Source organism: Drosophila bipectinata, chromosome 2L, assembly GCF_030179905.1.
Source record: "Drosophila bipectinata strain 14024-0381.07 chromosome 2L, DbipHiC1v2, whole genome shotgun sequence".
In the NCBI taxonomy this organism is placed as follows: domain Eukaryota; kingdom Metazoa; phylum Arthropoda; class Insecta; order Diptera; family Drosophilidae; genus Drosophila; species Drosophila bipectinata.
In genome coordinates, this window is record NC_091736.1 from 1,938,362 (window position 1) to 1,952,643 (window position 14,282).

The window sequence follows — 14,282 nt, forward strand, 5'->3', positions numbered from 1 at the left end:
TAATTATATTTTTCAATTAATACTCTTCTTATTAGGCTCGTTTAAGATTCTTTTCATTGAAAAATCTTTCAATAGACCGCTGGGCGTTCTTTTCGCGATCGGGATTTAGTTTCGACTGAAGAAGAGACTTGAGACAGGTCTTGGCCGCGTCTCTTTCTCCATTTTTTCTCCCAAAGCAGGTAACGAGATCGGCTATTGTTTTTCTTTCTCACCTGTTATTGCTGGCAAGGATGCTCTTTTATGAATTGAAAATAAATTGTTGATATTTTCTTTCAAAAATTCTGTCCATTTTTCCTTAAAAAGATTAAAATTAAATTGATAATCTCTTTTAAAATTATGTATGAAATAATCTCCTAATTAAAAAATGAAAAAGACAGTAAAAAGTGTAATGTTCCGTGTCTTTTTAAAACATAATTTTTGTTGTATATTTTCTTTAGCTAAATCGTATAAATGTATTTTAAAGAAATTTTGAAAATATTACTTTTCTGTAGGAACATAAAATTTGATATTTTCCTAACAGTGTGGCATCCCCAAGCGTTTTGCGCTTAACAGCTCTATGTTGTAGTTATGTTCCATAACAGAATGCTGTGATAAACCATCGATCACTTCCTTTTTTTTAATTTTAAAATTAAAAGAATCAATACCCTGAAATTCTATATATCTATAATGCCTTTACAGGTATACGTATATATTAAATATATTTCCCAGATTTTTTATGATGTATCTTTTCGTTCTTCTTGTCAGTCAAGTTTAGTTGCTAAGATTGAGAAGCACTCGGAATGCAGGAATAAACTAATTGTCAGAAAAAAGGTAATATTAAGATATAGAACTATATGAATGGCTCCTATCCCCTTTACAAAATTAAAAAAAACTCCGGTCAAATTTAGAAACAGCCATCGAAAATACGTTTCAACAGGAAAACGAGTTCAACAGTCGCCATTTTGAACCAAAGCTTAACATCCGGTTGTGAATTTGGGAAGTACCGTTTGTGTCAAAGAACTACCAAAAAAATACCCGAAATTAAACAAGGTAAATTTCCATTAAACCTTTTTGTTTAAATATGCTATGCTTCCTTCCTCCCTTTTATTTATTCACCATTTAAAAAAAACTATTTGAATATATTCTGCATAATATTTATCGTTTTTTATTTGTTGGTTTTGTTTTCATTACATTTGTAATAATTTTGTTTTTATTTGTTTCTGCTCTACTTATATATGAAACGTTGAAGTCAATTTGTTTTATTAACTGTTTAATTTGATTAAACTTTACTTGCATGTGGTGCAATATTTTTCTGCTTTTGTTTGGGTTTTTTTCATGCTTATCTTTTCTTCAAATTCTCACTACATTTTCTATTATTTATTTGCTCCACAATTTGTACATTTTATTTCTGCATTCTGAATTCGTCAGACACAATTATGTATAATGTTGTATTTTGACAAGACGCGGATTTGTTGCTGCATGCTTATATTTATTAAATGTATAACTTATGCCATTATTTTGTGATTCTTGTTCTTGTTGTGGTTGCTTAACCTTCGCAAGTTTAAGTTTAATAACAATATCAAGTCGATTTATTAAGCTGGGCAAAGATATTTTGCTGGGCGTCGCGCTATCTCGTTTTTGTTTTTCCTTTTTTTTTCATTTAAATGTAATTATATAATATTGTATGTCATATATAAACACTCGGGTTATGTAAAATTTGTCAATATACTTTACTCGTTTAATTATAAAAATGATTGTTTTCTGGTTGTTTATTTCTTTGGGTTGTTAGCAAAAAATGATACAAAACATGTTTCGGGCTTTACTTCACATCTCTATGTATGCTCAACTATTTTCATTGTTTTTTGTAAAATTTGGCCATAAATACACGAAATTTTCTGAAAACCGTTTAGACGTTTCGGATGAACCTTTTTGCTCTTTTGCTTGTCTACAATTCACTAAATATAATTCGTTTGTTATCGATCTGGTTCTGGGCAAATAAAACACAAAGTTGAAGAAAATTAATTTACAATAATTTGTATATTATTTTATTGTTTTTTATTTTTTTTTGCATAGCAATTGTAAGTTTTGTTTGTTGCATATAATTTATTTAACTTTAAAATATGCGTAACAATTGGTTTTCCGTTCGTTTTTTTATGCTTAATGTCTCAAAATTTGAATTTTTTATAAATGTAATATTTTAATTTAAATATTTAATTGTTTTCTTTATTAAATTTTTACAATTTTACAAACTTTTAGCTTAAAATCTAGACAAATTTTGGTTTGAATTTATTTTAAATATATATTTTTTTCGTTTTGTTTTTTTTTTGAATATTTTTTATGTAATTTCAGAAATTTGTATTTAAATAATAAAACCAAATGTTTTCTTTTAGAAAGTACAAACACACACAGGCATAAATAATTTATGAAATATGTTGGTTTTATAACAAAATTTTATAGATTTTAGAAATCTCTGCGCTCTTTTCGCTTGGCTCTTGGCTTGGGTTTGTTTCCACAGTTGGGGGTTATCATCCAGAAGATATCTATCATATATAGTACAATTATATATGGTAGGGTTTTCACAAGGTGTTGGCAACTCAAAAATCCATCCTACTCTAGTCTCTTCAAAAGGAAAATTATATATATACACAGAAAGAATTTAGCTTGGACCATTCAATGCCGTTCACAGTGCGGACACAATAGATAAAGAACTAAGCTAAATAGAAGTCCTATAAATTAGTTAGCAAAATGTGATTATTAATCTACAATCTACGAGTACGAAACTAAATGCCTACAGAGCAAAGCTTACAAGGAGTGAAATAAAACAGAAGACTGTAATTATACAAGAGAAATTATTACTTGAATTAGAACTAGCAGCTACAATAAATATTAATCGTTATGTATGCGTATATGTTTAGGTTTATGTTGTATATGATTATGCTGCTCGCAGAGGCTTGGCATTAATAGGCCTACGCTTTCCGGCCCCTCCATCTATGTATCCTATATATCGTAGAACATTACGCATATTCATATATGTTTTGTATATTTTATAAATTTAACGCGGCAACTGCTTAACTATGAAATATTTGTTTTGTTTTTTCCGTTTAATAAGAATTACTTTAGAATTTTTTAGCATTTGTTTAATTCTTTTTATATTGTGGTGGGTTCATTTTGTGTGAATTTCCTTTCTCTCTCGGCTCTCTCGGTTTGTCTGTTCAACTTAAGATTAGGATTAAACTAAATTTTAATTACAATGGTTTCCGGAGGAAGGGGACCTCGCCTCTTCACCAGCTGCCTGTCTGACCAAAGAGAAACCTTTTTCTAAATTTTGTTTTCAAAGCCTCGCTTTCTCTATAAACTTTCCCGGTTTAAGTGTCTTGCAGAGCTTATAAATTTTTTATTTAAAAGTAACTTAATTAGGTTTAGCAGTAAATGGTAAAAACACACGCACAAATTGGTCATAGAACAATGTACAACAAAATTAATATGATTTTTTTAAAGCTTTGGTTTCATCTATAATTCTGCAAGCAATCTGAAAGGTTTTCAAATATTTATTTTGTTGTTTTTTTTCAAGAAGGAAGCCTAAATTAAGCTTTTTTGGGTTTTTGTTTGTTTTTTTCTTTATAAGTGAGATCAATTCAAGCTATTTGAAAGCGTTTAAAAGAATTTTTGTAAAAAATTTAAAGTGATTTGGGAAGTGTTAGACATTTTAGCCTAACATTTTCCCTTTTTTTCAAGATTGATTTTAGATTAAGGTAGGTTTTAATATAAGATCCATCTTAAATATTTTTCATTTCTGGCCAAAGTTTGTAATACCCTTAAATAGGTAAGATGTGCGCTTAGGCTTTGTGCTTGAATTTGGGCTGCACTTTCCTTTAAAAAATGTAAATTTAACAAAACTATGGGTTTCTTGGGTGAAAGAGCTGTTCTTTGAGAGGTTGTTGGGGTTTTGTCTGAGGGGTTTCTTGCATTCGTTCCAGAACACCTTTATGCTATTTCTTTTTTGATTGGTAACTCGCAGTTCGTTGTCGCGGCTGTGGAGGCTGTTGAGGGCGGTTCTGGTGGTGTTTGCTTCTTGCTGGCCTTGGTGGCCATGGGTGGATGTGGGTGAGGTGGCGGCGGTAGAGGGAGATTTTGGGGCGGTGGCACCACTGCAGCGGAGCACCGTTGTCGCTGCTGCTGCTGTCGCTGCTGCAACGGCACCTCATCGTCATCGCTTTCGGAGTCGGAGTCATCAGGATCCGCCTCACGCTCTGTCTTGGCCATTCCCTCGGGCTCGGTCGCTTCCTGGCTCTCGTCGGCATCTTTTTCCTCGCTCTCCCGGTTGCTGGTGATTTTTTCCAGTGCATGGCAGGCGGACATCTGGGCCTTTTTCATCGAAGACTCATCGCTGCTGTTGCTGCTGTCGAACAACTGCCCAGCAGTTGCCGCCGAGTCTGGCGAAATGGGCGTGGTGGCCGTGGGCGGAGTGGCCAGGGCGCTGCTGTGTGGCGCCTGAATCTGCCCCTCAGTATCATCGTCTTCGTCCTCCTCCTCCTCATCCTCTGGGTCATCGTCCTCGTCGTCGTCCATCTCCTCTTCGCTGGAGTGGGGGCTTTTCAGGGGGAGGTGCTTTTCTTCATTCTTCTGGTGCTCCTGGAGCTCCGAACTGTTGCCGTCCTGCTCGACTTCTCGTTCCTGCGATTCTTCCAGCAACTTTATCCTCTTGGTTTCCGGTTCTTCGTTCTCCGGCTTTTCCAAGCAACAGTTTAGCGGAGTGGCACTTCTTCGAGCAGGCTTCGCCAAGGGCGACTGCTCCTGCTGGTTATTGTTATTGGCCCGATCCTCCATTTCCTCCATTTCTTCCAAGTCTTCCTCCTCGTCCTCTCCCCGACCCTCCTCTACCTCCTCCTCCGCCTCCAGCTGGGTCTGCTTCATCTTCCGGAGGTCCACCTTGCAATCGTTGTCCACCATGCGGCGATATCGCTGCAGCTGCTCCGACAGATCCGCGATTTGGGCATCCTTTTTGTGGAGCAACTCGCTCAGCTGGATGTTGTTGTAGCGGTACTGGTTGTTCTCCTGGAGCAGACGCTGCAGCAAGTTCAGAACCCTCTCCCGGTCTCGAGGACGCGTCTCCCTCAAGGACTCCACCGCCTGCTCCCAAGGTGGCAGCATGGCACTGGAGTCGGCCTCACCATTCAGGCTATCCGTGTCGTCCGTATCCGTGGATAGCTCGAATTCGCTGCCCATGTGGGGCTTGCCGTTCTGGTGGCTTCCGTGCCCGTTTCCATTGGTGTTGCCGCTGCCATTTCCCAGTGCCTTCGGGTGGGGCGAACTGACCACGTTCGAAGAGTGGGTGCTCAGGTTCAGCCCGGCACTGGAGGACTGGGTGGGGGAGGAGCCCTGGCCCTTGTAGTAGCCGTGGCTGTAGTGGTGCATGTGGTGGGTGTGAGAGTGCGACGGAGCCGATAGCACCGGCTGCTGACTCATCAGGTTCTTGTTGATCCTGATCCGGCTTGGTTCGTTGTTGCTGTGATTGCTGGCCAGCGAGGAGGCAGTCGATCCTCCATTCGCCGGAGAACTGGAGCTGGGCAAAAGTTTGGCATGCTGGTTGACGGTGGCAATGACGTGTTGGTGTGGCAGGGAGGCGGGTGGTGGTGGCGCAGCAGTGGCCGGTCCCGTCTGCTGCTCCCGCTGCTGGTGATGTGGTGAGGTGGAGGAGGTAATCTCATTGCTGCCACCCGCCGAAAATTCCTCAGGACTGCGTATGTTCCTCAGGCTAGTGGGGGCCACCGTGGCGGGTGGTGCCCCAGCGGCGGTCGCGGCAGCAGGGGGTGGTGGAGGCAGGTGGGCGGGCAGCGGTGAGTTGCTGCCACTCGAGGAGGTGTGCGATGGCTCTGCGGCATCCATGGAGGCTGCTCCGTCCGGGGCCACCCCGTGGCTGGGTGTCGGGGATCGTTCTTGCTTGATGTGCACCACCTGGTGGTGCTCCCGGCCCTTGTCGCGCAGCCTCTGGCGCTCGATCACCTCCCGCTCCTTGGCCATGTAGCTCTTCCGCGGTGCAAGCGCCACATTGGGCTGGTAAGTCCGCTCGGCGTATCTCTTGTCTGTACTCCGGACGACCCGCTCCGGGTTCTGGAGCTCGGGCGGCTCCTGGCAAGCGTAGGGCAGGCACAGGCCCGAGGCGTTGATGGCTTGCCACAAGGCTTTGTTGTTGGGGCCCCAAGGTCGGAAGGCCGACGAAGAGTTCAGCGTGGGCGGCTGGTGGTGCGGAGGTGGGTGCGACGTCACCAGCACAGCTCGATGCGGGTGGGGCAGTTGGTGTGCGTGGGGCAAGTGCTCCCTGTCCCGTTCCCTCTCGCGTTCCCGCTCTCGCTCCCTCTCCTTCTCCCGCTCCCGCTGCTGATGCTGCTGCACACAGTGCGCATACGCCATCTGATAGTGGTATGCATCCAGCAGGGGCTGGGCTCCGGCCACGGACGACGCCTTGAGCGGCAGTTGCGATTGCTGATTCTGCTTCTTGCCACCCGGAATGTCCAGCTGGGGAGGCGGGGGCGGAAGAGCGCCCAGGGCACCCACCAGTCCATGCGGATGTCCAGCTAATCCCAGAACATGTTCCGATGTAAGCAGTCCATCGTCCGGAAATACTAATTCCACCTGGAATTTAAAGAAAAAGAGAGCTATTAGGATATCTCTAGGAAATGCTTTGGTTTTATCTAGATTTTAGACCGGAAATAGTTTATTTTTATTACAGATTTAAAATCCTTAAAGATTACTGAATAGTATTCTAATGGCAAGGCAATTTGGGCACTTAATAAACTTTAACTGTTTGTTGACCAATTTCTTGTACAATTTTCTCTCCGTGAGCGAATCAGGTGCTTAGAAAATTGATCGACCATAAAAATAGCTGTGGAAGCCTGGCAAAACCAGTAGCCATCATCAATTTGAATTGCAGTCGATGGCCGGACAGCGAGTGGGCTAATTATAAACAAACAACCCAACTACTACCCAGGAACTACATAGCAAGCAGAATGAGGCCCGCGATCCTCGAAAGCCAACAGACATCGAGCCCCAAACGCATCCCGCGGCTATGGCGCCAATTGTCATTGAGACCAGACCAGAATTACGATACGAACGGAGGCTAGCTACTGGTCCTGTTGCCACAGACCGCTTTGAAGCCAGCCTGCTAGCCTGCCAGCCTGAAGTTGTCCCAGTCCTGATATCTCGCATTTGGAGGGCATGCTGATTTTAGGACGGTCTTGTCGGCACACTAGGGCAGTCTGAGATACTTTCTCGAAGAGCTGGAGATACTTTACTGTCGAGACTGTGGTTTTTCTAAATATTTGCATTATCAGCATGTTTAAACGAGGCAAGGAGCCAGGGAGCAGCCGGTTCCGCGACTCGCGTGTTTGTGTAGCTGTTAAAATGATTGGCACTGCTTCCAATTATGGACAACGCAACCGAGCAGTTGGTGCAGACGCCATAAAGTGATTTTTGAATGGAGGCGGCGCCATTATCCATTACCCATTGCTATCGACGTCGTCGGCTCAATGTCCATGGTCAGCTTGCTCCATCCTTTGACTGACTCCACCAGCATCCTCTGCCTGGAGAAGAGGAGGTGTCACAGCGGCAGTTAAACAAATGGCCAGGCCAAACGATGGCGATGATCGAGACGAGCCAGGCCGAGTGGTGGGCTTATGATGATGGAGATCTGAAGAAGATCGCCAGGAGAGCCCGGAGATCAGCAAGAGTGTCAACACAACGGCTTATTAACATAATCATGGCTTTGGGTCTTTGAGCTTTTAGGGGCGCTAACCATTAAATGGTTGGTTTGGACAACAACCAGTTGGCTGCCCCAAAAGCAGGCAACATCGATTTTCATTTAACAAGTAGTTCTGTTCGACAACTCCTGCTGGGCCATAACTTCTGATTTAGTCAGAGTTTTTGGGCTCCCAAAAAGCACCATTAAAAAAAAGACTCTTAGGAGAAAGATTAACACAGGCAGATAGGCAGAAGCATAGAGGCGGCGATAGGAAAACTGGAAGCCAGACACACTCTCGGCCTCATGGTTAGAGGCACACAAATGAACCATTAAACAGCAAAATCATAAAAATCAAGAGCCATAAAGAAGTCGTCGCGAAGGAGCGCCGGTTAGGTTGAGCTTCACCAGGGCCAGGGTGCACCACCAGTCAGCCAGCCAGCCAGTAAGCCGGTAGTGGTGCAGGCTCCTAACCGAAAACGCAGCAGGAGATGCTAAGCCCGGGGACCGAGAGTCGCTTTAACTGTAAGCAGATGGCAGTCGACGATAGATGACGAGGCGCTGTGGCAGCCAGAGACCTCTAAACTACACTTGGAGGAAGAAGTCAAAGGTTGTCCAATTCAAATTAATGTCTATTTTAAAATCTGAATTATTTTCGTTAAGTGTATGAAAGCAAAGTGGAGCTCAGCGACTCGCGATGAGTCTCCATGCTGGCGCACGCGTCGTCGCTGACGGTGCAATGACAAATTGCACTATTGGCGCACGGAGGGGGTAGGCCGAGGGCGGCGGGGACTACCTCCCTCCTGGTGGAGGAGTCTTCTCAGATGCGAGTGCGGGTGCAAGACGGCACAGACGTCGCTAGTACTTAAGTCCAAGGTCTTTTGCCATAACTCAGCGACAAAGATGATGTGCAGCAGATCGGAGAAGATGTGGATCCATTCAATACCCTATCGATAGAGTTGCTCGACAAACTCAAAGATTATAGAACTAAGAAGGTAACTAATATGCTTCATATAATGATTCAAGTATTACTTATTTTATTAAAAATAAATAATACTTTTAGGAACCACTTCTCGGTTAGAGTATCCAAAGAAATAATTGCACCCAAGTGACTGCAGTCGGAGGAGGAGGTATAGAGCCATGGCAGCGACATGACTCCGCTTGACGATAAGATCATGGCAAATATTGACGACGACCGCGACGGACATGGCCACAAGACTCGGGGACATGGAGATGGCGATGCGATGGCGATGCCGATGCCGATGACGATGGAGAAGCAGAAGTTTCAAATGCATGTGGCTGGTTGGTTGGTTGGCTGGAGAAGATGGAGACGGCAATGGCAAACGGCGTTGACAATGAAGTCCGACAGAGTCATGTATGGGTGCAACAGCAACAACTGCAACTGCAACAACAGCAACATGCACAGCGGCAACATCTTGCGCCCCATTGATTTAGACTGGCAATTATGCAGCCAAAGATCGGCGTGTCCTGCTGCTGGTGGTGGTGGTGAGGCCTGCTTTTGGCTGCTTCCTTGCATGTTTCTCAATTGATGAGGAGGCTGTTGGGGGAAAAAAAAAAGTATGTGCAGATCCGAGTGGCGTCCAAGTGGAAATGGAGCAGCGACCTATATGCAATGAACATTGCACCGACATTGCACCGACGTCGTCTTTTCTGGCTGCTGGCTGCTGTCAGCTTCATCTGCATTTCTTGGCGTCATCTGGATGCTGTGCTGCAGTTGTTGCAACTTGCAACAGTCCATGTACTTCTTGCTGTTGTTGTTGTTGTTGTTTAAGTCTGTCGCGGGCCGTAAACTTGTTTATCCCGCCGAATTCGTATCGACTATCCCATTTCTTTATCTCCGGCCCCCTTGCTTTCCCCACTTGGCGACATTTTACAATTTTCCATTCGTGTTCTTGTCTGTCTCCCAAAAAAAAGTGTCTCCCAAAGACAGCGCCAAAAACAGTCAAGTGAGCTACCAAAAAAAAAACATAGAAACCCAACCAGAACCATACAAAAACAAACTATTGTCAAAAGAACTCAAGTATGGCCAAGCCAGCTCCAAGAGTCCAAGATAAAAACTTTAGAGTATAAGAGGGACTTGCAATAAACTTTGAATTATAATTGGGGAAATCAAATTTTATTCTCTGTGTATAATAAATCAAGATCCTTAGAGTTATAACTGTCTTATATATGCCTTGTGTTTATTGCCATGTATAATTATAACAGCTCCCCATAACTATTTTGCATTGCACCCAATCTGGCCTGTAATTAAATTTTATGTTCCGCAAAAGAAATTCTAATCTGACACCTTTCTATTCCCATTCTAGGCTAGACTTTTCGAGACTGTAGGCTTTGGGTGGATGCTTATGACTTCATGCCAAGCCATTAAAATAATGGGTAATTTAATTAAAGAGCATAATAATCACCAGGCACTTCGAGTGCAACGTGCATACACCGCCAAGACAATGAGATTAAAATAAATATTAAAAAAAAGATAATAAATTGCAGAGGCAATAGTGCAGTTTAGAAAAATATTTAAATCAACTTTTAATGAAGTCGAATACACATTCCGGATCAGGTTCAGGCTGGCTAGGCAGGCCTGCTTGTTTTCTTCTCTTAATGAGTTGAGGAGGCATTCCGATAGAACTCCAAATGAAACCGAAACTGCGCGTAAAATAAATAAAAACCTAATGCCTTGTGCACTAAATCATGCCGTTCTGGGAGCTAGTCTTGAGGCCTAAGCTCCTCTGGTCTTCTGGCCTGCTCTTCACTCTGCAATTTCTCTGTCCAATTAGCGTGCGACGTTTTGAGTGATGGCCCAAAGTCAGACAATGCGCAGGCGCAGTGGCTGCAACTTTGGCTAGAAAGACACAACCTCGCTTAATTTTATGCAGGCAGGCTTAACAGAAGAAAACACTATAGTAAAAAAAAAAAAATAAAAAAGAGCAACAAATTGCAACATTGCATTGCATTTTTATGACAGCTGCCGTGCCATATTTTTGAAATTTACGAGGCCCAGCTCCTGATTCTCCAGCTCCTCCTAATCAAGCCTTCCCCATTGTGCCGCTCGCTGATCCACCAAAAAGCCCGGATCTCAGTTCCCCAACATACATACATACATACACTGTAGTATATTCCTCCCCTCGGAAGAGAATCAAATTTATTGTCATTAATCATGGGGACTCTCATTGGGAGTCGTCGGGCTTTTCGGCTTTGACTTTGACTTTGGACGCGGACTTGGACTTGGACATGGACAATTTGCTCCACGCTGCCAGCTTGCAACTTGAAACTACAACTGCTGCATAGCCATTATCATCTGTCCCGTGTCCCGTGTCCAGGGGTCTCTTGCTCTTATTGATCAGCAACATGTTGCCGCAACATGGCAATTAAGGCCGGGCCCACTGCCCCGCTCTCGAATCTCTCCAGTTGGGAAGAAAAAAAAACGTTAGTTGGCAGCCGCCTTGGCCATCATTGGGACTGAAATTTATTTGTTGCTGGCCAAGGCTTTATTGTCTGTGCCACGGAAATGGATGGGAACTGCTACTGAAATGGGGTATGTTTGCTAAGAGAGGGTTTTTGGGGGCCTAGGTCTTAAGATCATACAAGATATGAGATATACTATCCGATATAACATTCTCCAAAGATGCTTTATTTAAGCCTCTATAGAGTATTCTTCTTTCGTTCATCATAGCTCCCTACAATTTCCAAAAGTATGAAAACTCCTTCATTTCGGACTTCCCTCTGTTTCGTATATGGCAAGATAAATGTTGACTTTGTCAGGCTGCCCCAATAGCCTGCAACTTGCAACACGAGCAACGGCTGGCGACGGCGGCAGAAGATAGAGCTCTGCTTCATTATGGGTCATTTGTTTGCTGCATAATTGGCCCAAGCAATTGGCCCACAAAATTTATGATTTGTTTTCGGTCGACTCTCTCCACTCCACCTCCTCCACCTTAATGCCCCATTTGGACACTGTGAGAAAACGGTAAATGATAGACATACAACACACCCTCCCTTGCAGCATCACGCCGCCCCCCCTCAAGGAGAGTGTGTGTGTTGATGTTGTTCTTGGGTCTAATGAAAATCTTTTGGGGCCTGGCTCCAAAATCAACATGAACATGTCTCGGTCACGCCCCCCATGCCCATCAACTGTCGCTTGTCGGGGGGCGTCACTTTTTAACCAGGCTCAGTCCAGTATTTCTCTATCTGTTCTAGGGGCCCACCCCAACCCCAACTCCAGCCCGACCCCCATGGACCATGTCATTTAAATTAAAAAGTTTAACCACAGCAAATTAGAGAAAACTTCTCGGCAACTTTTGCCAGCCTCGGAGGCGAAAAACTTCTCTGCCACGCCCCCAAAAAAAGACAGGTCGAAATGTCAGTCAAAGTTAGGGGGGAAGTGATGGTAATATGGGGGATTTATTACATAGGAAATTAAAATATTTATTAAGTTTTGGAGGTATATCTTTTAAATATCATATTATATCCTATTCTTTATTATAACTAATTTTTATAATATTTTAATAATAAGGATATACTGGTTCTATTAATTTCTTTACCTGCACTTATCCATGAATATTCTCTTATAGATTTCACAGACTTAGTAAGTGGAGGCATATGTATATCCAACTGGTCTGACTTTTGACAGAGTTTAACTCCAGCTGGCTGGCACTCGAATCAAGAATGACTGACTGACAGGCCAGGCGGACAAATGGACATACGGTCAAACGGACAGGGAGAAAGGGTTAGAAATAGATGGGTGAAATGGACTGAGGTAGCCGCACAACTGGCAATGTTTGTCAAACTGTCAGTGATAGGTGGTGGAAAACGTTAGAAACCTGGGACTGGGCCTGGGCCTGGGCGAACGTTGAAGGTGTTTGGCATTTAAGGCTCATTGTTGACCATTTGACCTCCTAGTTTGCCGTTCTTTTACAGTTAGAATGGTGGTGCAACTTTGCACAAAAATGCCATAAAGAAATAGACGGAGAAATAGTGAAAGAGAGAGGCTTTGGATCCGCAGCGATTTATGAAAATGTTCGTCGGGCAATCCTTGTTTAGATCTCTTCTCGAAGATCTGGCTGGGATTCGCTATTCGAATCAATTCGTAGTGCTTCGATTTATTTATTGCCCACATTTCCATCTGACCAAAGATGGTCACCATCTTGGAGAAGTGGAGAGAAGGCCAGTGGCCTGGCCACTAAAACTTTATGACCGCCAGCTGATCTTGTGTGTGTGTCTATGATCTGGTCACAATTTTGCTGGCCAAATCATGCGGGGTTTGTGGCTTTAATTAGATATACCCGAGAACTCGAGGATAACTCTTCAGTAAATTCTGTTTCTCCGTTAAAGCTGCGGGCCAATGGGTAGCGCCTTGGGAATTTTTTCCTGGGGACATGTTATTTTATTTTGCGACGCTTTGGCTCTGTAATTTTTTCGTTTGTCACCAGATTTTGCCCGCAACTGGAATTTCATTTTATGGCAGTTGTCGAGCAGCGACCAGGAAATGTCATTGAACCGCAGGAGGAGTTTGCCACAAAAAAAAGAAAAGAATAAACGAAAACCTCCTCCAGCAGTCCAAAGCAAAAGCAAAAGCTTCAGTGCCAGGAGCCTCAGGATGAGGATGCGGAGTCCCTGTGCAAAAGGCAAATGCCAAAAACATTAAAGAATGAGTAAGAGTGGAAAAAAAGAATCGCTCTGAGGGCCACAAAAGCTTGGCCAGAAGCGTTGCTCAAGTGTTTGTTTATTATGGCCAAAGAGATTTCGGATAGGCATCACTGATAGAAGTACCATACCGGAGTTCAAAATAATCTTTGAAGAAAGTTAATTGAGATTTCTAGAAGAAGTACTCTTTCCCTTGGAAAATCCATTACCTACCCCTTGGTAGTTACTAAGCCTCTTCGGGGGGGTCTTTAGGGCCAACAACATTCGTTATTAATTTGAGCATAAAATATGTTTCTTTTGTGGCTGACAAGGGAACCAAAAGTCAAGAGTAATTCATTATTAATATATATGTAAAAGGGGGGATAAAAAGCCCCAACAATAGGGTCGGCGTTGGTTCCACGCCCGAAAGTATGCAATGCAATTAATGCGTTGCCCCCAAGCGGGAGATATCACAGCGAAAATCACAACAATGGCAGAAAAAAAATGGTTGAAGAAGTGCTTGGAATTTGCCAGCTCTTTATTCTTTTCATTGTATGCCCTAAGTGGTGGTGCTGGGGAAATCCCAGGGCCCCTCTCCGGGGTATTGGAGTTGCGAAATCCTTTCTCCACACCGGCCATACTCCCTCTTCCTCTTTTCCTTGGCTTACCCTTGAAACATGGCCAACATACAATGCTTGTAGTAGATCCTACATGCCACAACAGGCAGAACCCTCTTGTGAAAAGTTGTTCGCCCTCTTTTTGATTTTGTTGTCTAATTAAATTTCTGCTGGAACTTGCATCCAGCATTTAAACAGCAACTCGAGCGAATTTCAAGGGGTGTGGGTTAGGATGGGTGGAAGGACTCCTCACCCCAACCCGTAGGGTACTTGAAAGGGGGAGAAAAAAATAAAAAAGTACTGCAGGAAAA

At 43.5% G+C, this 14,282-nt stretch overlaps 1 protein-coding gene across 1 annotated transcript in view; it reads right to left on the minus strand.

Annotated features, from left to right (window-relative positions):
* Positions 1-1,119: 1,119 nt before the first annotated feature.
* Snoo (Sno oncogene) overlaps positions 1,120-14,282 on the minus strand; it is a 76,762-nt gene continuing 63,599 nt past the window's right edge. Inside the window, exon 2 of the mRNA XM_070276832.1 lies at positions 1,120-6,612. Within this exon, the coding sequence (XP_070132933.1) occupies positions 3,964-6,612 (2,649 nt within the window). The 3' untranslated portion in view covers positions 1,120-3,963. The remainder of the gene's footprint in view (positions 6,613-14,282) is intronic.